We start from the raw sequence: 24,456 nt of genomic DNA, 5'->3' as shown, positions 1-24,456 counted from the left end.
TCCCCCGATTGAAAATGACATCGACACATTTCAAAACGTCCCGGTTTTCACTTTAATTTTCGTATTTAGTGTTTTGCAGTCATTCCACAGGCGCTGTTAAATTATTTATTGTTTCTCTAATTTGCTCTTTGTTTCGTGCATACTTATTTTTGAAAATCATGTGGTTTAGTTTGCCAATATATTCCTGTCGTCATCCTTACTCCAAGAATATTCATGGGCTGTCATATAAATGCAATGATCAGAACATTCGAATTAAAATTTTGTGATAGATTTGTTAAGTGTATAAGTTATATATATTTGATAGAATCACACGCATTAATAGACTTTATCGTTGAAGAGGTGTATTTTTATTGAATGATCTCCAAAAGTTTGCCCTCTCCTTTAAAAGATCTTCTTCTTGAATAAATCCTTCAGCAGAGATGTGTAAACTCTTAAGGCTGTTGCTCCCTCTTTTATATGGCTCCCACTCATTTGGTGTGAAATTTCTGAAAAAGTCACAAATGTAAAACAAACTTCAAATGTTGGAAACACATTTAAAATTTTCCACAGTTATCAACGATTTTTTATCAATCTAACTGCTCCAAATTGGACTGCATTTTGCAATTTGGAATTATAAATTCGGCTCATCTGAAAAAACACTTATGTGAATGAGGAAACTAATATCACATACGTTGTTTTTAAACCGGACTAGAATTCATAGTTCCAAATTGCAAAATTTAGTCCAATTATAGCTCCATTTTCAGATTGATTAATAAGTTGTACGACTAGATTCATGCGGTTAAAGTGACGGCCGAATCAATTAAAAAGGGGTTGAATAGAGCAGCTTTACTCTCGAGGTTATCGATCCGTCATCGGCATTCTTATGCAGATAAAAGTTTTTTCATCACTGATTGTAAGAAATAAAGCTAATTCTTGTTGGTGCAATAACGATCTACATATCGACGGCGTAAGTCAGCAATCATGTATCTCGTTTGTGGTATCTAAAAACCTTCGCCTCTATGTTATTTTTTTAAAGGAGAAGTGACGTCATTCCTTGAAATTTTGGCAGCATTTTCTTCGCACAGAGGAGAAAAATCACGGAAGTTTTAAAGACTTGCCGTTGAGTTGTTTTCCGTTTAAAAAATTAAGTATGACAGCAAGTCTGCAACGCCGCAAACCGAGTTATGTGATATCCGACTTACACCGTCGATATGTATGTATGATTGTCAAAAAAGGGACGTCTTAATTAGCGCTTAAAGTAATACATAACAGCAATACTTTCTGCCTCATCTTTTCGGATTGCACTCAACAAGTACGGTGTTCCAACAGTATTTTTCGGCTCTAAATTCTGTATCCTTCCCGTAAAAGCAGCGCATAATTTAATTTACATCAAACGCTCCTCACAACCAAGGAGTAAAACGAATCCTATACACAAGTAGCACAGATTGGAATAAAGTGCAATTACATGGTAAAATTAGGTACTGCTACTGCAACGGCCTGTTGTGTATGTTGCCTGTCTACCTATTGAAGGCGCGTGGTCCATTGAAAAAAATTGAAGCAGTTTTTTGTTGCACGGCATATTGCCTATCTTTCTAACAAATAGAACTCACTTTGTTGGCTCCTTAAAATTGGCATTTCTTGACCATGTGATGGTAAATATTGCAACTTTATGATAAACAAAAATCAATTTTTTTGCAATAAATAGCAATTTTATTTAAATTTTTTTATTGCACCGTGCTTCATGGGTATTAATACTCACCCGTATTTGGCAAATCGTGTCCATAGACTGACCATCTTTTTAGAAATTCGCGTATCCAGCGGAGATAGGTGTCTTTTGGGAAATGTTTCAGTGCTCGGAAAAAGACTCAGTAGATTATCCAAATGACCTGCACCTATCCCTGCAAAACAAAACAGTTAATGAAATGAACAAATAAATGTATAAATGTACGTATATGGTTCAGTTAAGTCCTTGAACGCGAGAAAAGATGCCTACAATATATTTCTTTGTTAATAAATATTTCTTTGTCAATCCTGCTGGGTTTGATTTATTCATTTTTCAAGAGTGTCTTAATCTGATCAATTTTGCAATTCTTCTGAATTTGCACATGATGTAAAAAATCGACTTAAAAGAGAGAGAAAATACTAATTGAAACAAGCAAGGAATTCCAACACCTAGTGTGGGTGCGTATGGAGTCTCCTTCATTTTTGACTTAGTGATACTTTAGGGTAAAAATAAGCAGACATGTCGTCGCATTTACCATACTTTCGGTGAATGCGATAGAATTACGGCATTTGTTACCAGAGTATGTTGATGATTACCAGACTCTTATCACTGTACCTCGAACCATACTTTTTTCAGCATTCAGCATGCAAAATTGTACGCCTTGAATAATGTCGAATTATTTGACGGATTTTTGCAAATATCAGATAATTTAAGTTTTTGCTTAAGGGCTTAAAGTTGTTGAAGCATAAGAACTAACCATCACCAACGCCGTAGCCTATCAGCGATTTGTAAGTAGTCTTGTCCGATTGTTCGTAATCATAAAGGTAGACATACGTAGGTCCTGCTTGAAGAGGCACAGCATCAGTGATACCTTTTAAAAACCAACCATCACCAATAACCTAGAAGAATAAAAAATGAAATAAATAAGCAATTCCAAGAACGCAGTTTATCACTTTCCTTGCAATGATCGCGATCTGGTATCTTGCGGTGGACTTAATCAACTTGATTAAATCTTGAGTAAAATTCCGCTAAGAATGAAAATGTGTAGTGGTGAGGTTTATTTTATTTTGCATTTAATAAACTTAATTTATGTTTTAGTTTATGTTGAAAAGTTTTTCAAGAATCCCCCATAAAAAGACCATAAAATACAACTCTTTATTGGTAACTATATTCATTAAGTGAGGTTAGGCTAGCTTGCCTCGTTGCTAGTTTTCCGAGCAGTCATCCGTTCGTAGTCTGAATACTCCTTCTACGTTCATCGATTGAAGATGCTCCAATTGTTCCAATCTTGGAGCAAAACGTCTCAATTTTATCGTCTCTTTACCTTTGTTTCCCCCGTTTCGTGTTTCACATATGTATAGACATAAATATATAAGCAAGAGTTTGTAATTTCGCGCATTTTCGTAATTTATAACCCATGACCGATGCCCATCACATGAGAACGCAATGGTGTACTTTTTTTCTTAAAAGACAAAAAAAGAAAAAATAAATTTTACAAACTAGGCCTGATAACTCCTAAAAACATCATCCCGAAACTTTTAAAGAATTTCAAATACTTACCAGATCCAGTTGTTTGATATTTTTCTTATTTATTGAGTTTCCTTTTCCTAAGTAGAATTCCTTAATTTTTGTTGCTATCGCCGGAATTTTTTCGTCAGAAATGTTAAAGCCGTAAGACAGCCATTTCTTCAAAAATACATCGAATTGTTCAGTGAGATTCAAAGTCTTATTTTCAACTATCTTCAAAAACTCTGAAAAAAAAATAAACTGAATTTTAAAGTGAGCTTTCAGTTGGAAGAAACAAAGCCCTAAAATTTTTCAACCAGTATAACGTTAGTTTTTCTTTAAAAAGCCTCAAACCATTTTTGAAGATTATTTAAATTTCGACCGCACCCTAGAGAAGATGCCAAATTGGTAGATTAGATGATATCCAGAAGTTCTTTCACTGCCTGTATTTTATACTATCATCACTGAACTAAATCAAATTTAAAATATTCCAGAAGAAGGGGGAGCATGAGCAATGCAACATGGATGAATATTGACTTTCTTCTGTGAGATGTGGTCAGATGTATACCACGATTTTTTTTTAAAAATAAAAGTTAAAGCAGGCCAACTTTTTACAGGCTGCATCGAAACATCTTTGGATTAGAATGTCAAAATTCACCGAGCTTAAACAAGAATCGTGAAAATTTTAACCACTTAATTACACCGTGCACTTTTCCTGATTCGACGAAGAATTTCTCTGACTATGAATGCCGGAATTGCCCGACTTCTCATTAACTGGACGTATTTCTATCAAACGGACCTAAGCGCCATAGGGTGGGGAAGGTAGAGGGGGGCTTGGATTGGCGGCGGAATCGGGCGTCCGGCTTATTCCGTCCTATACTCGCAATGCTTTTCCATGGCGTTTAGGTCCGTTTGACAGAACGCGCTACCCGGGATTCTAAATTCCTCAAAAGGAACTCAAATTGGCGCTTAGTTTCGTTTGAAAGAAATACGTCCAACTATTACTTACATTTCGTGGTTTTCTCCAAAATCTCTTGGTGTACTGGCCTAAATTCCTTGGCCACTCACCAACAGAGGCCGCAGAACTAGACCGAAGCCGAAATGAATACCGTCTACTTTCTTGTTATAGCGTTTAAGTCTCCGCCCAGTAAATGTGATTCATAACAAATATATAGTGTTACGTTTTCCCAGGCATCAATGCACGCATTTCCGTTCATTAAAGTTCCGAACGTTCGTTTTAATCTATCATGAGAAATATCAGTAGCTATTTCTTACTTTCTGGGTAATCAAGATGCTCAGCAGCATTTAGACCGGTTATCCAAGGTATCTCCGATTTAATATTGCGGGGAGCGGTAGTTAATAAGGCGTTCTTCGCAGTTGATTCCTCAATTATGGGAGCGAACTCTGCCAAAGGCAAGTCGAAATCATCCTGTGAAAATAGGTTTCAAAAATGATCATTAGATTGAGGCCCATATTGTCTAAACTCTACTCGTATCGTAGAATCAGCTCATTTTGTATCAAGTTTTTATTTATGGAGTGCAAGGATAGAGGTATGTCAATTGCACACACACACCGAAAAAAAAAATTAACAAGAATGCTTTCTGCAATGCACTTACGCTTTTCCGCAATGCGCTTTCTGGTGCAAGCTCCGTCAAAGTTCATCCTAAAATCATCGTATGAAAATAGGTGCCAATTTTTTTCCCTTAATTGCAGCCCGTATATTCTAAACTTTAATTATAAAATCAACTCATCAGGTATGTAAGTTTTTTATTGTTTAAGTGCACGGCTATCTTTGCGATACATACACACATACTTTGCAAAAAGGAACCGGAAGCAATGCAAAGATGCTAAGATTGTGCAACTTAATTCTTTGCAATAAAACTACTGAAATCATGAAAACATATAAAATTTACATTATAATTTTTGTCTAAAATTTACAGTTTTTAGCGAGTAAAATAGACACTGTTGATGGATAGTCAGGTTTTCCTTAAAAGACAAAAGAGGTTGCATAATCATAGCAACATTGCAATGCTCCTGGTTCCTTTTTGTAATGTGCAATCCACATAATAGTCGCTTTTACAGCGCTCTCTGGCGCTCTGCGACACCTAACCACCACGGTACTCGGTCCTCCCACAACTCTTGAGGGAGTTGGCACTCCCTCATTTCATTTAAAGCCGCCCTTCACCACCCTTTCACCCTCCGGTCCTCACTCTTCGTCTCCTCCCAGGAGGCACTCAATTCGTCGCCCTCTTCGTCTCCTCCCAGGAGGCACTCAATTCGTCGCCCCTCTGACGTAAGGGCGCACCTCGATTTCCATGTGAGTCCTCTCCTCCCTAAGTCTACGCATTCCGAGGCTCATGCATGTATAGAGATACGCCCTTACGTCAAAGAGACGACGAAGTAAGCATCTTCTTCACTGAAAAAAAAGTATGGTGACATTTACTATGAGTCTACTTGATTTTTTACACAGTGATACTATTTAGTGGAAATAACCAGAATTATAGTAGTATTCGCCAGAACTCTGGTGATTCTTACCATAGTATGGTAAATGCCACCATAGAGTCTGGTGTTTATTACCATATTCGTATCACTGTGTCAGAGATGGTAAAATCTACCGGCATATTTTTTTCAGTGTTTGACAGCTTTTCTTGCATCATTCTGTTAACATAACCTTACCGGACAAGCTGTTTAGACAACGTTTATGAGATACATAAAACTCATATTTATGCAGTGAGCGATTCGAAGACCAAGTGTTTAGAGGAAAATGTAACAAGCGAACATCCATTCGAAGAGATCGAAGGAGAAAGTAGTTTGGGCTACTAAACCCTCCTACAGTTACGTATAAATGGTATTGCGATTTATTCAAAACATATGAAAAGATAAGATTTATAGGAAGTTACGAAATTACCGTGAAAAGTGGGTTATGATGATAACAATTATCGGCGAACACGCCACCGTGCCACTCAACACATATACAGGGTGATTTAAAAACCCCATGGTTCTTGCCCCTTTATAGGGTGATTCCCTAAGGACTTCTGGATCATCGCGTGTAAACGAAGCCGTTGGGGATTGAAGGAGTCAGAATTTAGCGAAAGAAAATACGGAAATGTGGCATAAGCACACCTGTAATTTTTAAAGTTGTTGCGTATATATTCGACTGGAGTTTTCTGAAGACATTCAAGTAATGCTTCTGATGGCTCCGAAGGGCATCCGCACGAAGTCGCGACTTTTTTTGTATTTGCTATTGCCAGTTCCCGAGGAATCATAGCCCAAGGGCATACTGCGGTGCCGCTTGAAGATATTCCCCCGTGGATTAAACCTTGAAAGAAAATAAAATAAAACAAAACAAGGATATAGGAATTTTCAGATTAAAACTAAAGTGTAACGAAGGTTTTTTTCAAGGAATTCGCTTGCCATCTAAATTGAATACGTGTTAAAGTTGCATTTTAGTCTTTTGAAAATAATGAAAAAATACATCATGTGACAAAAAATCTGTAATTTAGAGTTACTGTTTGCCACAGATGCTTTTAACCGATTGCACCACGAAAAATGAAAGTTGTACATTTTCTGTTCACAGAACATTGGAACATACTGGAACATTTGGTTTTGTATAGCGCAATAAAAATAATCGGTAGGAAAACAAGTCAGCGTATCCTCGGTCGTGTAAAAAACGTGAAAACAAGTCACGTATCCGGTCGGTAAAAACGGAGAAAACAAGTCAGCGTATCCTCGGTCGTGTAAAAAATCGGTAGGAAAACAAGTCAGCGTATCCTCGGTCGTGTAAAAAATCGGTAGGAAAACAAGTCAGCGTATCCTCGGTGGTGTAAAAACTTTACTTGGCAGTAAAGTCGGAACCTTTCCTTAAATGAATTTGTCAAAGGGCCTAGAGTAAACAGTGACATTTCTCCAATCTTAAGAAAAGCAAGCGTTTCCCACTGTTTTAAACAATGGATCACTAGATAAGGTACGAAGTTAGGCATTCTGATTAACCAAAATTGTACGTGAATCACGATTTGCGCAACGAAAATTACTGACATTATCTCTTAACTAAAATATTCAATGTTTCAATGTGAGTTCAAACCTCCCGCTCACGAAAATACAATTGTCTACGTGAGCCAAATCGCGCACTAAACTTTACCATGATAATCTCTGCTATACGATAGTCTGGCAACTTCAGTCTCAACTATAGCAAATCGTTTACTTTTTAAGGTGTTTCGATGGACACCATATTTTGTGTCAGAACGGCATGCGATATATCGCATAAATTGGTTCCATTTTTTCAGCTACTCCTCATTTCCCTCAAATTTTGAGATCGCAATTTTGTTGTCAGGAGACTAAATCACTCACTTACCAACTTTAACAAAGAAATTCAAAGTAATAAAGACGTGTTTTTTTTAGAGAGAAAACATCGCATTCGAGTGCAGTTTCGATATCAGTATCGAATACGATGTTTTCTCTCTAAAAAAAAAACCACGTCTTTATTACGATGAATTTGTTTGTAAAAATTGGTGAGTGATTTAGTCTCCTGACAACAGAATTGCCATCTCAAAATTTGAGAAGAATGATTAGTAGCTGAAAACAAGAGTCAGTCGATGCGATATATCGCACGTCGTTCTGACAAAAAATATGGCGTCCATCGAATTACCTCAAGGGTGGGAAATGAACAATGTTTGATTGAGAAGCCTGCCAAAACCGTCGTGGTGCACAATTTGACTTTAGTAGAGTATTGTGTTTCTTGTGAGTGGACAATTCAAATGTCCCGCAATCAAAGTAAAATTAAAACGTTAATATCTTAGTTAGGAGTTAATTACAGTAATTTTCGTTGCGCACATTGTGCTTCACGTGAAATTTTGGTTGAGAAACATGTATCAGAATGCTTAAGTTCGTACCTATTCGAGTGGTCCATTCTATGTTAATACGCTACTGAAAAATTAAATGAAAGAACTTTTGTTTCTTCCCTCCCTTCCTTCCAAAATCAATACACGCACCTTTAGTTAGCGGGGAGAGGAGTAATAGATGGACACTTGAGCCTCCTGCACTGTCTCCAAAAACAGTGACGCGGTTTGGATCTCCTCCAAAAGTCTCGATGTTCTCTTGAATCCATTTTAATGCCATTATTTGGTCCTTTATTCCCAAATTGGCAGGAATGACTCCATCACCGGTTGTTGCAAATCCTGTAGGATTTTAATATTTCATACAAAGGGTCAATGCATTCTTTGGGCTTGGAAGCTTGGAAGCTTGGGGATGGAGCACCCCCGGAGGCAGGGCTTATTGGATGCCAGGTGGGGCACCCCGGAGGTTTTGTTCCCTAGAAATCACGTATCAAATTTCTGAAATTCGTACCCTGTTGCCTGGGTCAATGATTTTCCTTCAATCGACCGGTTATGCAAAATGACTGTCGTGACGCACGAATAGTGGTATCAGAATTTCGCATTAAGATTACGCAGTGGGTTGAAGGCGCTCTTCTTTATCGTAAGCTAGTGGCCCTGTACAACGATGTTGACCAGAACTGTTCAGACTTTTGGGGTCTTCAATCGAGCCCTAATTTTGAAAAATACCCGAAGAACATTATTTTACGTTCCAAGGCGGTTTTTTTCTGTAAGTCTTATTTCAAAAAAGAGAGTCCAAACGCTCGGTTCAGATTGTGGTTTTTAAGTCTTCTTGGTTTGATCATCGTATTCTCATGCAACATTGAGAGATGTGCTGTTTGCAAGGACGCAACTTACTCAAAAGCTGTTGTGAATTAAAGCCTTGCGCTGATAAAATGAGTTTTCGATGATGAACTGTGATTAATCAGAATGAGCTTGTTCAGCAATTCGTAATTCTTGCATTTTTGGAAACTAGAGAGTGCACAGAGTTCACAGGAATTTTCCCCGATTTTTTTGAGCAATATTAACCCACGAAATACGAGTCCAAAAGTCCGTATTTTGGGCTCCCATTTAAACGCGCGCCGCTTGGCCCATCTCAAAATGGCGCCCATTTTCTCCGTCCGGCGGTGGCCACACTTTTGACCCGGCGTGCCGGCGGGTACCTCTGCATGCCTCTGCCGTGTGTGGGTCGACGGGTCGTATAAACAAACGAAGATTGATAACACAAATGATCCGAGCAACTCGAAATCTCTTAATATTAAATAATTTAAATCCATTTTCGACTTCAACCAAGCACTTGGCAATAATATTCATCGTATTTTACAACCAGGAGCCACGGCCTATCGGCTCATTTTAAGGTGCATTCTGAAAATCAGTGTTACAAGTCCAGTGTCCAAACCCAGACTTTCTTCCTTTACTTTTTTTTGACCATTCTCTTTTCATTTTCGCCTCAAATCAAATGTTTTGCAGTTTCTTTGTCTTGAGTATGTGGTCCTGAATTCATTCAAGAGTTAGAAGTTCACCATTTATTTAGTATTATAGCCTTTTGACCTCTCAAGCTTTACCGATATGATCTCATGTAGTTCGAGGTTTCTTTGGCCCAAACCAAGTGATTACACATCTGATGTGTGTCTTATGGCTCTTCAAATTCGCAGTTTAGAACTAAATCAGAGACTACAGTTACTTAATCCAGTTCTGCTCTCTTGTTCAATGTTTGTCATAAGTGTTTGTTCGTGTCTGTTCTTTATAAGTGACCACTGTAGTGCATATACACAGTTATGCTATCGGTACAGGTATTATTTCTTGTTTTCTACAGTCAGGACTTTCTCTTAAGCGCAATAATTTACCAAAGAAATTCACCTAGTTGCGTAAATAATTTGGTGTATAGATATTCTGTTAATGTCTCCTTGCGGTGATGCAAAGTTTCTGAGATCTGTCATAAGTGGATTTTGCATTTAGACGGTCACTCTTGTCTGATAAAATTACTGCTCTAGCAGCTTCAAATTTATACTTTGATCTCTGATTCATCACTAAATGACACTCGTGCGGTGTCATTTATCTTTAATCAGTTCAAAGCTATTTCGACAATGAATCATCAAAGGTCCGAAGGAAGAAGGAATTTTCTGGTGAGTGCTGTGGCTGAACCGACATCTCAACTCAACTTTCAAAAGCATCAACTTATATAAATTTATCAGGAAGTGGTAATGGTAAGTGGAAATCATGGTAGTGCTCGCTTCTTTCATAAGCAAATTGTGCGCTCAAAATTTCAAAATCTACTCACCTGCATGTATATTTGAAGAGGAATACGACATGATATGTAGCAGGCTACACTTCATCTATGAATAATACGTAAATTTGTCTTGAGAGCATTCTTAGGAAACTTCCACAATTTTTAGTTTTGTTCCTGAGAGAAAATTTTGAGATGACTCTGCTGGTATTCCCAGTGTCTTTTCAGAAATTTTGTACTTCATAGGTATCATCATATACTTAAGTATCAACAGACATATTGTACAAGACATAAAATTTATTGAGGATTCCTGCTATGTTGTGTTTCCTGCAGCAATAAGGCTCATCATATTTCATGGAATGAAGTAATCAAAAACTACTTACCTACCTACAGCTTGGTCAGTTTCATTTCTTTCTATAGTGAAGAAAATGTTTTTTTTCTCTCTATTTAAGAATTCAAGGTGAATCAAACCTGTCCAACAAAAATTTTAATAAAATCTCTTTGTTCAAAAACACCTAAGAATCATTTCAATGGTAAAGTTGCCGACGATTCTTGTTAAAAGTCCGAAAGTCGGCTGGTTTACTGAATTTCTCAGGTACAGACGAATGGAAGGATTTTGAAAAGACATAGAATTACATCCTCCCATAAGATAAAGTCAGGAACATGGTTAAGGTTATCTGGGGATGATATTTGTAACATTTCGTTGCATGATTTTATAATCGAAGAGAAACAGAAAGTCTGAAACTTTGTGAATCTACGTAAGTGGTTTTCTAGTTAGGCTATGATATTGATATGCTCGCTTTGTTATCAATTAATCTCCACAAAGGTAAGCATAATTACATAAACTGTTCCACAAGAGATGCGAATGTAACTTGTAATACCTAAGTGACTTTACAAATCTTACCTGTTAAACTACCAGCTGCCCGATTATTGAAACTATGTCAGCCCGACATGAAAAGACATAGCCCTATCTTATCCATGCAATATATCGGAATTTGATGTCTTGTCGGGTTGCTCTAAGCCTTCAATAATCGGCCTGCTGATGAGTTGCAAAATATTTCCACTTCCAGACGAATGATCATGTCTTGGTTCATGCTTTCAATAGTAGAGTTGTGATGTCGGTTCAGCCACAGCACTCACCAGAAAATTCCTTCTTCGATCGGACCTTTGATGATTCATTGTCGAAATAGCTTTGAACTGATTAAAGATAAATGACACCGCACGAGTGTCATTTAGTGATGAATCAGAGATCAAAGTATAAATTTGAAGCTGCTAGAGCAGTAATTTTATCAGACAAGAGTGACCGTCTAAATGCAAAATCCACTTATGACAGATCTCAGAAACTTTGCATCACCGCAAGGAGACATTAACAGAATATCTATACACCAAATTATTTACGCAACTAGGTGAATTTCTTTGGTAAATTATTGCGCTTAAGAGAAAGTCCTGACTGTAGAAAACAAGAAATAATACCTGTACCGATAGCATAACTGTGTATATGCACTACAGTGGTCACTTATAAAGAACAGACACGAACAAACACTTATGACAAACATTGAACAAGAGAGCAGAACTGGATTAAGTAACTGTAGTCTCTGATTTAGTTCTAAACTGCGAATTTGAAGAGCCATAAGACACACATCAGATGTGTAATCACTTGGTTTGGGCCAAAGAAACCTCGAACTACATGAGATCATATCGGTAAAGCTTGAGAGGTCAAAAGGCTATAATACTAAATAAATGGTGAACTTCTAACTCTTGAATGAATTCAGGACCACATACTCAAGACAAAGAAACTGCAAAACATTTGATTTGAGGCGAAAATGAAAAGAGAATGGTCAAAAAAAAGTAAAGGAAGAAAGTCTGGGTTTGGACACTGGACTTGTAACACTGATTTTCAGAATGCACCTTAAAATGAGCCGATAGGCCGTGGCTCCTGGTTGTAAAATACGATGAATATTATTGCCAAGTGCTTGGTTGAAGTCGAAAATGGATTTAAATTATTTAATATTAAGAGATTTCGAGTTGCTCGGATCATTTGTGTTATCAATCTTCGTTTGTTTATACGACCCACACACGGCAGAGGCATGCAGAGGTACCCGCCGGCACGCCGGGTCAAAAGTGTGGCCACCGCCGGACGGAGAAAATGGGCGCCATTTTGAGATGGGCCAAGCGGCGCGCGTTTAAATGGGAGCCCAAAATACGGACTTTTGGACTCGTATTTCGTGGGTTAATATTGCTCAAAAAAATCGGGGAAAATTCCTGTGAACTCTGTGCACTCTCTAGTTTCCAAAAATGCAAGAATTACGAATTGCTGAACAAGCTCATTGGAGAAAAGGTACTTTGGCCACTGGTTGTTGCAAACCCTGTAGGGATTTAATATTTCAAATAAAAAAAATAAAGACATTTTTAATCTAGATCGTAACCAATCAAGTATTAATTTAATCAGTCGATCATTCCGATTATGAAAACCCCGCACAGTGGATCGAGTCAATAGGAAAGGTCGGACACAATTTGGAAACTTTAAGAGCTTATAACACCGTCATACAAGATGTTGAGGTTCTGAAAGTGGTTCCATTGGCTTCCGTGTGAAATTTACTAACAGAAACACCCCTTGAAATTTGAAATGTGACAAAATAAACATCAAAATTTGCAGTTTCAGTTAAGAATTTCATGTCCGACCTCTCTAATTGACTCGATCCACTGTGCCCCGTTGCCCGGTACTGCTACTTTACATCAACGGCGACATTACCATCACGCATCTCGGTTTTCGACGTTGTAGACTTCCTGTCATATAATACTTCATTCGCTAAATGGAAAATCATTCAACGTCAATTTTTGAAAACTTCTGTGATTTTTCCTCTCTATGCAAAGAAAACTCACTGAAAACTTCAAACAGTAAAATTGATTTGTTCTCCGTCAAAAACATACTATGGGAACGGACATGTTTAAACACCGCAACCGAGATACGTGGTCTGGTAGTTTCACCGATTTTTTCAAGTTTGTCAAACAAGTTATCAATGCCCCAATCATTCGACCAGTCAATGATCGTATGCAAGCGCATGTTCTTTCGAATGTTGAATTATAAACGTATGATATTCGCATGGCCATTTTTTTTATTTATTTATTTTTTAAAGCTATAAAAAACCGGGCCCAGGAAATCTTGGGAATTCGCCACTTCGTAGCGTGTCTTTTACATCTTCACTCACTATATCATCAATTGAATATTTTCCATGATTTTCTTTTCATTGGGAGTCAGAATTTCCGGTTAATGAACAATAATAGTTATTCTGGTCTTCTGGTTCTTGTTTATCTGTCCTTGAAGAAAGGGTAGCGATTTTAGACCTCTCATGAATTCTCTTCCCTCAAAGGAAGATGTTCATATGAAAAAAAAAAACCGGTAATTTGCCACATTGAATTAGATGTTACAAGATGCTTTATTATCCTCATGATCGTTAAAAATTCGAAAAAAATCGGCCGTTACGAGACCGTACTTACGAATATTATCTTTTTTTCCCCTTCAATACATACCAAAGACATTCAATCTATACGTGATACTGGCGAAAACTACTTGAGGGAGAAGAAATTGCGGTTCTAGCTCAGGACTCCCTACTTTAAAAGCACCACCGTGAATGTGTAGCATCACAGGAATTTTCGCTTTGATGTTTAGCTAAAAAATGTGAAGATGAAATAAATTTTAAAAAAATGAATCCATTTTCAACAGTAGCTTAAAATTTACCAATCTTTTCTTTTTCCGTTCATATTAATCAGGGTCGGACTGGCTTACATCTCAGGACGTATAGTAGACCCTTAGCCGGCTAAAGGGCGTGAAGTGATATTTCGCCGGACGTGAAAGGCGGTCCAGAAATTTCTGGCAAATCGGCACAAGTTTACGCTATTTTCATGTTCGAAGTTTATTAAGTAATCGGGCAGCAAAAAAATTGCAAAATTGAAAACTTTTAAGTAACCGAAAGACTTGTAAAATGAAAAAAAAAAATTAAAATCAAATGTTCATCAAAAATTAAAATTAAAATTAAGATGAAGGTCTGTAAATATTTGCGCATAAAAAAAGAATCAAACCTGTATGTATGTATGAGCCGCTTTTACGGCGCGCTTGGGCGCTCTGTGACGCCTATTCTCCACAGGAATCTGTCATGGTAGAGATCCTCCGGAAGCTGGCATCTCTCCATCTCTTCACGGATACCCTCTACCCACCGTTTGGCTGGACGCCCTCTCCGTCGCCTACCTGGGGGGACCCACTCCAACACCTTCTTCGGCAACCTGGTATCAGCCATTCTCTGCACATGTCCATACCATACCAACTGCTTGGTCATGATATCGTGATATGTTATGATATGTCGTGATATGATATATATGATATTGTGTGTGAAGAATCAAACCTCAAATTGAAAAAATAAGAAAAAATTGAGGAACAACAGAGTCGAGACGTAATCGGGCATTTTAATTTTTTCTATCGAATCTGAGCGACACCTCACTGGCAGCTTCGAAAGGAGCATTCCGAGTTTACGCATAGCGCCCTCGCGCCTTCAATTTTTCAGATGCAACACGGGCATCCATTATGTACGAATAGTTGTATCTCTGCGCCGTCATCAATGCGCCTCCTTTTACTTTGCTCTATTTCCATACTGTGTTTGTTTCAGTTTGCCTTATCCGTTTATTCAGCGGTGTTTTAAAGGCTGTAGGAGCAACACAGCCGTAAATAGGAGAGCTGTAATAATCGAGCCTCGTTTCTTAACTGTTCCCACGACACCTCATTGGCAGCGTAAAGCAGAGCTACGGAAGATCGCGAATTCACAGCTCGCGCCATCGCGCCTTCAATTTTGCAGATGCAACATGGACATCCATCAAGCACGAATAGTTGTATCTCTGCGCCGTCTTTCCATCTGCTCTATTTTCATATTGTGTTGGTTTCGTGTGTTACATTTATATTGGTGCTTCGAGGGCTACGTGACCAACACAGCCGAAAATAGAATGTGCCCTAATCAATTATCACTTTGAAAATAAAAAAAATGTTAGAGGTCTCTCAAGCGATCAAAAGGGTGCACGTCTAAAAGTTGACTGTACTACCTCTTCTGCGAGAGTGACACATGGCGGATGAGGAAGGGGGGGGGGGGCGAGGTCGATGAAGCGTCTCTATGCTGCCAAAAATTTGAAACTTGAAGTGACACTTTACAAAAGTTCGAGAGCTATTTTGATTTCCTCACTCAATGACGCTCGTCATCCCCTTTTCGAAAACTATGATCGAGGAAAATTTTCAATGCATCAAAGCTAATTTTACGACAGAGAATCGCCAATTTTTTGCGTAATCGAGAAATCTAAAAGCGTAAAGCGTAATAGCGGAAGTTTGCACACTTTATTCAATCGAATGTCTGCTGTTGAGTGAAATATTAATTGTCATTCATTACAGCTTGATTAAACCAGTATGTCCCAATTTTTCACATTTTCCTCTTCAAAATATTGAGCTACGGATACAAAATTTGAATTCAGCAAATTAAAAAAACCAAAACATCAATTTTCCAGCATTTTTATAGGCCCTGGCGCATCTGGAGACTTATTTCCGGTTTATAGTTCCAGGACCTCCATTTTGTGATCAAAACTACTATTTTTGGCTCATTTTAGGAACAGCAGAAATGACATTGGTTTTTGCATGCAGATAGGAGCCATAATAGAATGCTGAAATAGTAGTTCGTCGTAAGAAAACGAAATATAGTCCATTTTAAGCAACAAAATGGGCATCACTTTGTACGCAGATTTTTATGTCACGAGTGAATTTCAAACTTTTATGATGCGCTCATCGCGATTGATTCAGTCATTTTCCCACAAATAATATCTCGTTTTTATTATGCTCTGGCAAGAGTTTACAGCAGACTTATTCCATGCATGCACTTTCTCGGATCTTTGGAACTACTTACCGATGGCGTAAATATATTGATACGAAGACAGTCTTCCTGCCCTTTAATTTCCTTTGCTGCATTTTCTCCCGGAAGGGGGAACTTAATTTTTTGAGGACAGTCGGGACATGGTCCTGTGGCATTTAATGGCGTTTTCCACGGTTTCACAGGTTGAGGCTCCTAAACAAAGTCGTCTTCGGTAAAAGTATATCAACGTAATATTATCAAATCAATATAAACTTAGAGGGTATCTCATAGCAATTAGATCTATTTTAGAGACCAATAATAATATTTGCAAAACTCCGAAGCACCGAAGGCGATGAAACTTTTTAATAATCATGCTGCAATGCCGTGCTATAAGGAAGAACGCCGTACAAACATTCGAGAATTGCCAAATTGTCCGATAAAACGTTTATGTCTAAGGCAAATTATGAATATTTGTCTTTGAAATTCTCAGGAACTATGCTTGAAATTGCGATCAAAATTATCTGAAAAATTAGAAGGATAATATCCATACGTTTACCAGGAAATTCGTGTTTCATCCAAGGAAATTTGGCAACGCCCGAAGGTTCATACGACGTTTTTCCTTAGCACAGCAGTGTACCTCCTCTCATCTTGTAACTATCAGTAGCATACTCTGCAGATCGCCTTGAGGGTCCCTCAAAAAGGAATCCAGACACTTAAAAAAAATAAATATTGTATTACCCTGCTGACCCACTGAACATTTTAGCTTATCGTCTTACACGAGGTATCTTTACACCAAAAAAGAGGCCATGAATTACAAAAATTGGTTATTTTCCGACACCTTAATCGATTCCTGTCTACTCACCCTAAATCTAAGAGCTCCAACAGGTGGCTGCGCGTAGGGAATACCTGTGAAACTATAGATAACCCTATTTCCACTCCGAGTTCGAAGTCGATCAGACCCAATAATGACCCCATTTCGAGTTGATACTTCGATGGCTTGTGAGTGTAAGAATACAAAATATAAAACCAAAAATATTTTCACAGAATATTCCATAATATGATTTGAAAAAAAAAAAATTGAAATGAATAATTTAAAGCACAGTCTGCGGATTCTGTCGAATGTTACGTGCACTGAAATAAGTCGTCATTCGCGAAATCTGTGTCAGGAACTAGAGAATACTGCTGAAATGAAAACAACGAATTTGATAGATCGACCGCCTAATTTCAAGATGGATATTGAGTGGGGAAGTGGAAAAATATCGAACGATTTTAGTTGACTCGGTGGCGACGGTGATAACCTGCAATAATTGGACGTATTTCTATCAAACGGAACTATGTGCATTATGACGTGAGCCCTGTTATGCATGTATTCTTATGGGTCTCAGGGCTCATGTCTTAATGCACATAGTTCCGTTTGACAGAAATACGTCCAATTAATGAAAGAGCCGAATTTATCAAGACCGTCCTCTTTTTTGGTGTCTCCGAATCCTCTCTAATATTATATGCTTCACAAGCTTTTACCTTATTTATGTAACACGAGCTCCAATATCTCTTACGTAATTTTAAAATATATATACCAATAAGTAATAAATAATTATTCTTTTCATCGTAGCGCTCGAGAATTTAAAATCATTTCAAATCAAATTGAGAGTAATAATTGTATGCCTTTGGTTGTACTCCGTGCAAACCAATTACACACAGCCGCAGGCATAGTTCTATCCTCCGAATGACAAATTTACTTGCGCATTGTTGTGCACGATTGAGGACACCTAGACTTGTAATTTACCGTATGAAGATAATATGTCAGTGCACTTTTGCAGTTTTGCGAAAGTTTGGTGCTTCTCATAAAACATCCGTTTTTTCTCAAAATCAAAATGTCTATGGTAAAATACTCTCTTTATTCCTCCAGTGATTAAGAGCTTTTCAATAAGTTTTGATGAAACTGACTAGAATAGGTGACCTGTTTTAAGACTCTTTTACATCAAAATTTTACCGTTAAGCAGAATAGAACCAAACCACATTAGTTATTGCAAATTTAATTGCCTTATTCCATTTTTTAACAGGGAAATGGTTATGCGGATTTGTGTGCAAATTTCAGTGAATTATCTGCTTAGTGCTAAGCGAATTCCTTAAAATTTTCAAAAGAATCCGCATAAACGTTCTCTTGCAAAAAATTAAATTGGCCAATTAAAATCGTGCAATAGCTGATGTGGCATGGTTCCGTTCTGCTAAACGCGGTACATTTGTGACGAGCGAATTTTCATCTCCTCCAAAGAACTAAACGCGACATCTTCGGTTATATCGGATCACAAATTCAACATAACCCACGGTTTGTACGCTAATCCAATTTGGAATTCGAAAAATTACCTGATTTTTTCCTCCATCACTCTCGTTTGCAGATAGGTGTTTTTATCTATGAACCTGAAATGGTAGCTCCTTGTTGCGAAATGCAGTTCCTATTAGCAAATCAGATATTTGGTCTTTTGCAACGCATATCCCTCTAATATTCCTTAAGTATCCCTAAAGATCCGTGAGGGCCAATTTCAATGAGTTTTCGTCTGGTGTCCGCTATTTCCGTGTTCAACGATGCGAGCGAACATGCCCGTATTCATGAATGTCAGATTGAGACTGGTGAAACCCAGATTGTCCTTCATTTTCGCGTGATACCACAACACATACCTTCTCTATAGTCCGAATAAACTAGCGCGCTTGATTTTTCCATTTAACAAGGCTGCTTACAATCATTAACGTCAGTAATTGAAGCGTTTTTCGGTAAAAGGACGTAGGCGATTTTCAATGCTGCTACGATTGTGCGACGTGGTTCTCTCGTTGTAACTTCTCCGACAGTTTTGCCAGAAATTTTTTCCCGAATCTGCCCCAAGTTTTTCCACACCATTGTAAGGAAATGAGTTGACTGTTGATGAATTTCATCTGCCGCAACCGCTAAAAAAATTGCACAATTGTAGCAGCATTGCAAGCCTCATGCGCCCTCTTACCGAAAAAGTCCTCAGGTTAAAACAGGCGAGGGTATGATTTTCCTTCAATTTCGCGTGATACCACATCACATACTTACTACGGCGTTCGTACATTTGTGCGCTTGATCGCCGCACGTAATAAACATCACTTGATCTTAGCCCCAGAAAAAAGGACCGTGGCTCACAAAATTCGAAAATTAATATGCATGCTGATATCGGAACATTAAAATCTTAATTGCTTTTTTCCCAGTTGAGAACGGGCATGTAATTGGCTTAAAACGTCCTAGTTGTGTTTATTCTGGTTTTTTTTTCTTTCTTTTTTTTCCTCCTTGTGTACCCATTTGTTTTTTATTTATTGTATTTTATATCGTGCATGACATAGTAGATATCTTAACTTTTTAACGAGAGCTTCATTTATAATGTGTACTTATATGGAAATGTATCATTTAATTTGATGCCGAGAAATATTAGGATTTAAAATCGAATAAATTTTGTTTTTTGTGGATCACTGGCTAGATTTCGTTATTTAAGCGCTAGAAAGTTTTAAAACGGCCCTTTAAATGCTATAAATTTCAACTCGTAATTTTCATGTACATTTTAAAAGCATTAACCGTCGAAATTCAGTGAGGGATTTTTAAATTCAAATTGACTATGAGAGAGGATATGCGACTGTCAGTCTGTTCTGCCGTGCTAAGGTAGAACGTCGTATGAACGTTCGAGAGTTGTCAAATTTCCTTCGATAAAATGGTTATTTTTGAGGAAAGTTATTATTGATATATTTCCGAAAAATTTTCAAGATTTTTAGGTAAAATTGCAAATAATATTATCTGAAAAGTGGGAAGAAAAATATTTACAAATTTTCCCGAAAAATCGTGATTACGAAAATGTTGCAACGCCTGAGGGCTCACGCGGCATTTTCCTTAGCACGGCAGTGTTGGCGACAGTGATATTACTTGGACGTATTTCTGCCAAACGGAACTATGTGCATTATGCCGTGAGCCCTGTTTTGCATGAATTCTTATGGGTCTCAGGGCTCATGTCTTAATGCGCGTAGTTCCGTTTGGTGGAAATACATTCACTGAAAAGGAATCAGGTGCTCGTATGAGACACCACGAACCACGAACATAACTTCCTCAAGTATAGTTTTTTTCTGAGTGAGTCGGGCTGCCTAGCGGCCATGGGGCGTAACCCCGAGCTCTCTGTCAGGAAGCGCCAGGAATTAGCCGTGTACCTGACCTTGGCACTGATTAATAATCTTACCGCCTGACCTATCCCAAACGCGACGAGGGGAGTGTCCTCTTCGCGCTGCCTGAAGGCCACCTGTGATTGGCCCGTTCCTGCGTCCTGAATGCAAAAGACGCATGCGATTGGGCGTCGACTTTCCGTTGGTGAACGCCTTTGAGCCGTCAGATCTTCCCTCGGCTTCCGAGTTCTGGCTCCTGCATCTTCTTCGCTGCCGTTATTACATTGCGAAACAACGTGTTCAGTGGCGTGGCGTGCTTTGCGATACATCGATTGATCTGTCATTTAAACCTACGGAAAAGGATCGATAAACTTGGATGTTCGCAACGAACACCTTAATAATCGACTCTTTACCATGCAGCTTTACATTGGGAGATGTCGATAATCATTCACGCCTCGCCATTGAACGTCTGCATTGCGATGTTTCAAAATGTCCGCGCCTATTTAATTTTTTCAAGGAGAAAGAAGTCAACTTTACACACACCTTACAGAATGCTCTGCTTAAGGAGAAGAAAAATCATAAAACTTTTCAAGAAATTACGTTGACTAGTTTTCTAAGGAAACTATGAAGTATGACTGGAAATTTGCAACGTCGCAAACGGAGATACGTTCTTTCGCACTTAGGCCATTACTATGTAACCATGCATGGTCAACGGGCATATTCTTGGCAATTTTGGAAGGGACACTGTATACTATGCACAAGATGGACCGCGTTAAGCAGAGAGTAACCAGTTCACATCGAATTTTTGCCATTTACCCAGGCACTTTAACTTTTTACATGAAAATTGTTTTAAGGATTCTTGTGGAAATTTTAGGGAAGTTTTCGCATAGTACGAAGTAAATTCCATACAATTTTCAAAGGAATCCGCACAATACGTTCTCTTGTAAAAAAGTCAATCGCCCTCCTTTTGGCAATAGCTGCTGTAGCTTGGTTTCAAACGCGGTCTAATTTTGAAAAGGGAAAGATCATGAGTCAACTATAGAAGTTTCACATCAAATCCTCGAATGATTTTTGCGAATTGCACGTAAAACAGCCCTGAATATCGTTGAAATTTCATTATCTGTGAAATATTACTGTCCAGGTAAAATGAAAAATTCATGGAAAGTTATCATTTTGCATCTATGACCCTACTTGCTTGGAATATTCTATATGAAGAAGCGGCAACGTTGCCCGTAATTGCACTCGACATTCGGCGAAACTGAGGCACTGGGCCATCGCAGGTTGCACTCACCAGTTGACGGTCTTAATTAGTCGTTTATTGGCCGCCAAGCGAATGCGCTCCGTTTCATCAACAACCGTCTGGTCTGGAAATTGGCCAAACCATCGGTACCGGAAACCGGAAGCAGGCGAATTACTCTCTCTCCAATCGCAAATATTCCGGGAAAGGTCCTTTTTACGGGGTGCTCGACTGCTCGCATTAATTCGGACCGGCGCACAGTGGATCGAGTCAATCACAGAAGTCGGACATAAGACATTTTGAACTAAGACTGCAAATTTTGATGTTTAAATTGTCACATTTTAAATTTTAAGGGGTGCTTCTGAAGGACAATGGAGATGTTGCATATGTGGGGAATTTGCGATTTGACTGCTGATTCTTATGTAAAAGTTCGCGAGAAACACGATGGTGCCACTGGTTTTCTCTGAAATTAACACCCAAGCTCAAATAAAGCTCTCAAGTTGCGGCCAAAATGGAGGGGATATCCCACCCTACCCTAAGAGTCCACCTCTACATCCAGACAAACTCTCCATGCAAAGATAGGGAGCAAATACATTAGCAGGGTCGCCGTGTTTTCAGTTTTGGAGTCCTCAAATAAAATGTATATTGTATGTCCCTGTCTATGTATTGCTCCCTATCTTTGCATGGAGAGTTTGTCTTGATGAAGAGGTGGCCTCTCAGGATAGCGGGATGTCCCCACCATTTTGGCCTCAACTTGAGAGCTTTTTTTGAGCTTGGGAGTTGATTTTAGAGAAAACTAGTGGCACCATCCTGTTTCTCGAGAACTTTCACATAAGAATCAACAGTCAAATCGCAAATTCCTCACACATGCAACATCTCCATTGTACGAAGAAATCTATGGAACCACTCTCCGAACCTCAAAGTTTCGCATGAACGGAGTTACAAGTTTTTGAAGTTTCCAAATTTTATCCGACCTCTCCCATTGACTTGATCCATTGTGCGGCTAAATATTTTCGGTTTTACTGGGGAGTTTGGGAGAGAGGAATGAGAGATCGATAGGGGCATTTTGATAAAATCTAAAAATGAATGAGAGGCGTGTTTTGGCACCTCGGGCCTTGTGTTCGACAAAGAAGAAGGAGAAATATCTTTTTAACGCGTCTAGTCTGGAGGTGTTACAAGAGATTGCTTTGCAATTCGATAGTTAGATTAGTTAAGCACTTCCCTCGCATCTTTTGAATCAGTGCGAGGGTGGTCTAAGAGGATTAAAAAATTGAAAAGAACTGAATGAATGGAAAGGAGGGCCCGGTAACCTGGTAGAACTTAAACCTATCTATGCCCAATAAGTATCTCCTTGGAGTGTCTGATACGGTTGCCCCATAGTTCATGCTCAATGGATCGCTGGACAAAATGCGAATTTAAGCATGGAGATCTATATTTTCTCCTAAAAATTTCACGTAGTGTATATTGCACGGTTTGTACCTCGAACATTATAATGAAAATAACTCTTAATATACATAACATACATATCGATGGCTTTAGTGCGAAACCACCAGTCATCGTGCGGTGTTTCAACATTTCCGCTCCTTTTTTATTTTTCTAAAGAAAAAAAAAAGTCAATTTCATAATTTTTTTTTTTACAGAATATTCTGCTATTAGTGAAGAGAAATTAAAGAAGTTTTCGAGAAATCATGTTAAGTAGTTTCCTAATGAACTTCCCGCTCATAAAAAACCATCATCTACTTTAGTTAAATTGCATACTGAATGGTACCTAACAGTTTTGTGGCATGAAAAGGTGGCAACCCTGATCTCAGCGCTTCGGCTCGGCTGTTGCACGCTGCCTATACTTAAGAGAACACAGGGTGCGAAACATTCACTGCCTCTTAAAAAGCCTGCCAAAACTATTGAAAAGCGCGGTTTTGGTTTTCAAATTTTAATGTGAGCGCGGGACATTCAAATTTTTTATAACCAATTCTAGATAAAAACTTTGATACCTTGGTTTGGAATTAGTTGTTGTTGTTGCGCAAATCGTGCGTTACATTTTGAATAGGAACACTATGACAAAATACTCGAATTCGTACCTTGTCTAGTGGTCCATTGCGATTCGCCACAGGATGCAACTATTCGTGCTCAACGATTGTCCGTGTTGCATAGCAAATTATTGACGGCGCACTGGCTTCACTGGTCTCTGTATTTCTCACAATCAGTAATGAGGCTTATTTTTACTGTTTTACAAGATGTTAAAGGAGTAAATATTTTGTGATTTAGAGATAGGAGCATGATTTGAAGGTCTCCCGTGAAATTTTGAAGGAGGAACCTTGATCAGAATGCTAATAGCACCTTTCGCAAATGGTACCTTGTACCGTGTACCGTGTACCCTGGTTCATAACTTTTCAGGTGAATTCATTAGTTTCCATTTGCGTCCCGTAATGATTTCAGAGGGACATTTTCTTGTGTACATCTCGCAACTTCATCTGAAGATTACATGAAGGCATTTAATTCGTCGAAGCGTACCATAGACCAAGACTAGAATCGACACATCGAATGCTAAAGTCGAAAAAAAAAAAAAAAAAAAAAAAAAAAAAAAAAAAAAAAAAAAAAATGCGTACCCCGGAATACGACACGCCGTTTGTTCGAAGAGTGTTCGCTCATGTTTTACCTCTTAAAATGAAACCGAACTGAAAAATGCTGCGGTTTTTTAAAATTTAATCAGAAGGAATGACTTAAATTACAAGGGAATAATTCATTCCCAAAAATAGTGATTTTATCACCTGTATAGAAATTCAGATTTCCCACCCACCGAGATGTTTTTAAAGTTCTGAAAAAACTCTCGATCAAGTGACAAAGAATAACACCTAGTTCCAAGAAACAATGTCACCAAT

General features: G+C 38.4%; 2 protein-coding genes across 2 annotated transcripts; both read right to left on the bottom strand.

Annotated features, from left to right (window-relative positions):
- Positions 1–325: 325 nt before the first annotated feature.
- LOC109031879 (juvenile hormone esterase-like) lies at positions 326–5,555 on the bottom strand. Its single transcript, XM_072304822.1, has 6 exons — positions 5,514–5,555; positions 4,484–4,637; positions 3,263–3,453; positions 2,460–2,601; positions 1,739–1,877; positions 326–485 (listed from the first exon to the last, which is right to left on the bottom strand). The coding sequence occupies exons 1-6, from the start codon at positions 5,553–5,555 to the stop codon at positions 326–328; spliced, it is 828 nt and encodes a 275-aa protein (XP_072160923.1).
- A 32-nt stretch (positions 5,556–5,587) lies between these two features.
- On the bottom strand, positions 5,588–17,389 carry LOC140225568 (esterase FE4-like). The gene is made up of 6 exons (XM_072304821.1): positions 17,021–17,389; positions 16,237–16,395; positions 13,835–13,973; positions 8,197–8,382; positions 6,332–6,527; positions 5,588–5,624 (listed from the first exon to the last, which is right to left on the bottom strand). Exons 1-6 carry the CDS (start codon positions 17,234–17,236, stop codon positions 5,588–5,590), a joined length of 933 nt encoding a protein of 310 aa, XP_072160922.1. The 5' UTR covers positions 17,237–17,389.
- Between the last annotated feature and the right edge of the window lie 7,067 nt (positions 17,390–24,456).

The sequence above is a fragment of the Bemisia tabaci genome, chromosome 10 (assembly GCF_918797505.1).
Source record: "Bemisia tabaci chromosome 10, PGI_BMITA_v3".
Classification (NCBI taxonomy): Eukaryota; Metazoa; Arthropoda; class Insecta; order Hemiptera; family Aleyrodidae; genus Bemisia; species Bemisia tabaci.
Note: the sequence above shows the minus strand (reverse complement) of the source record. Positions and strands in the feature narration are given on the sequence as shown.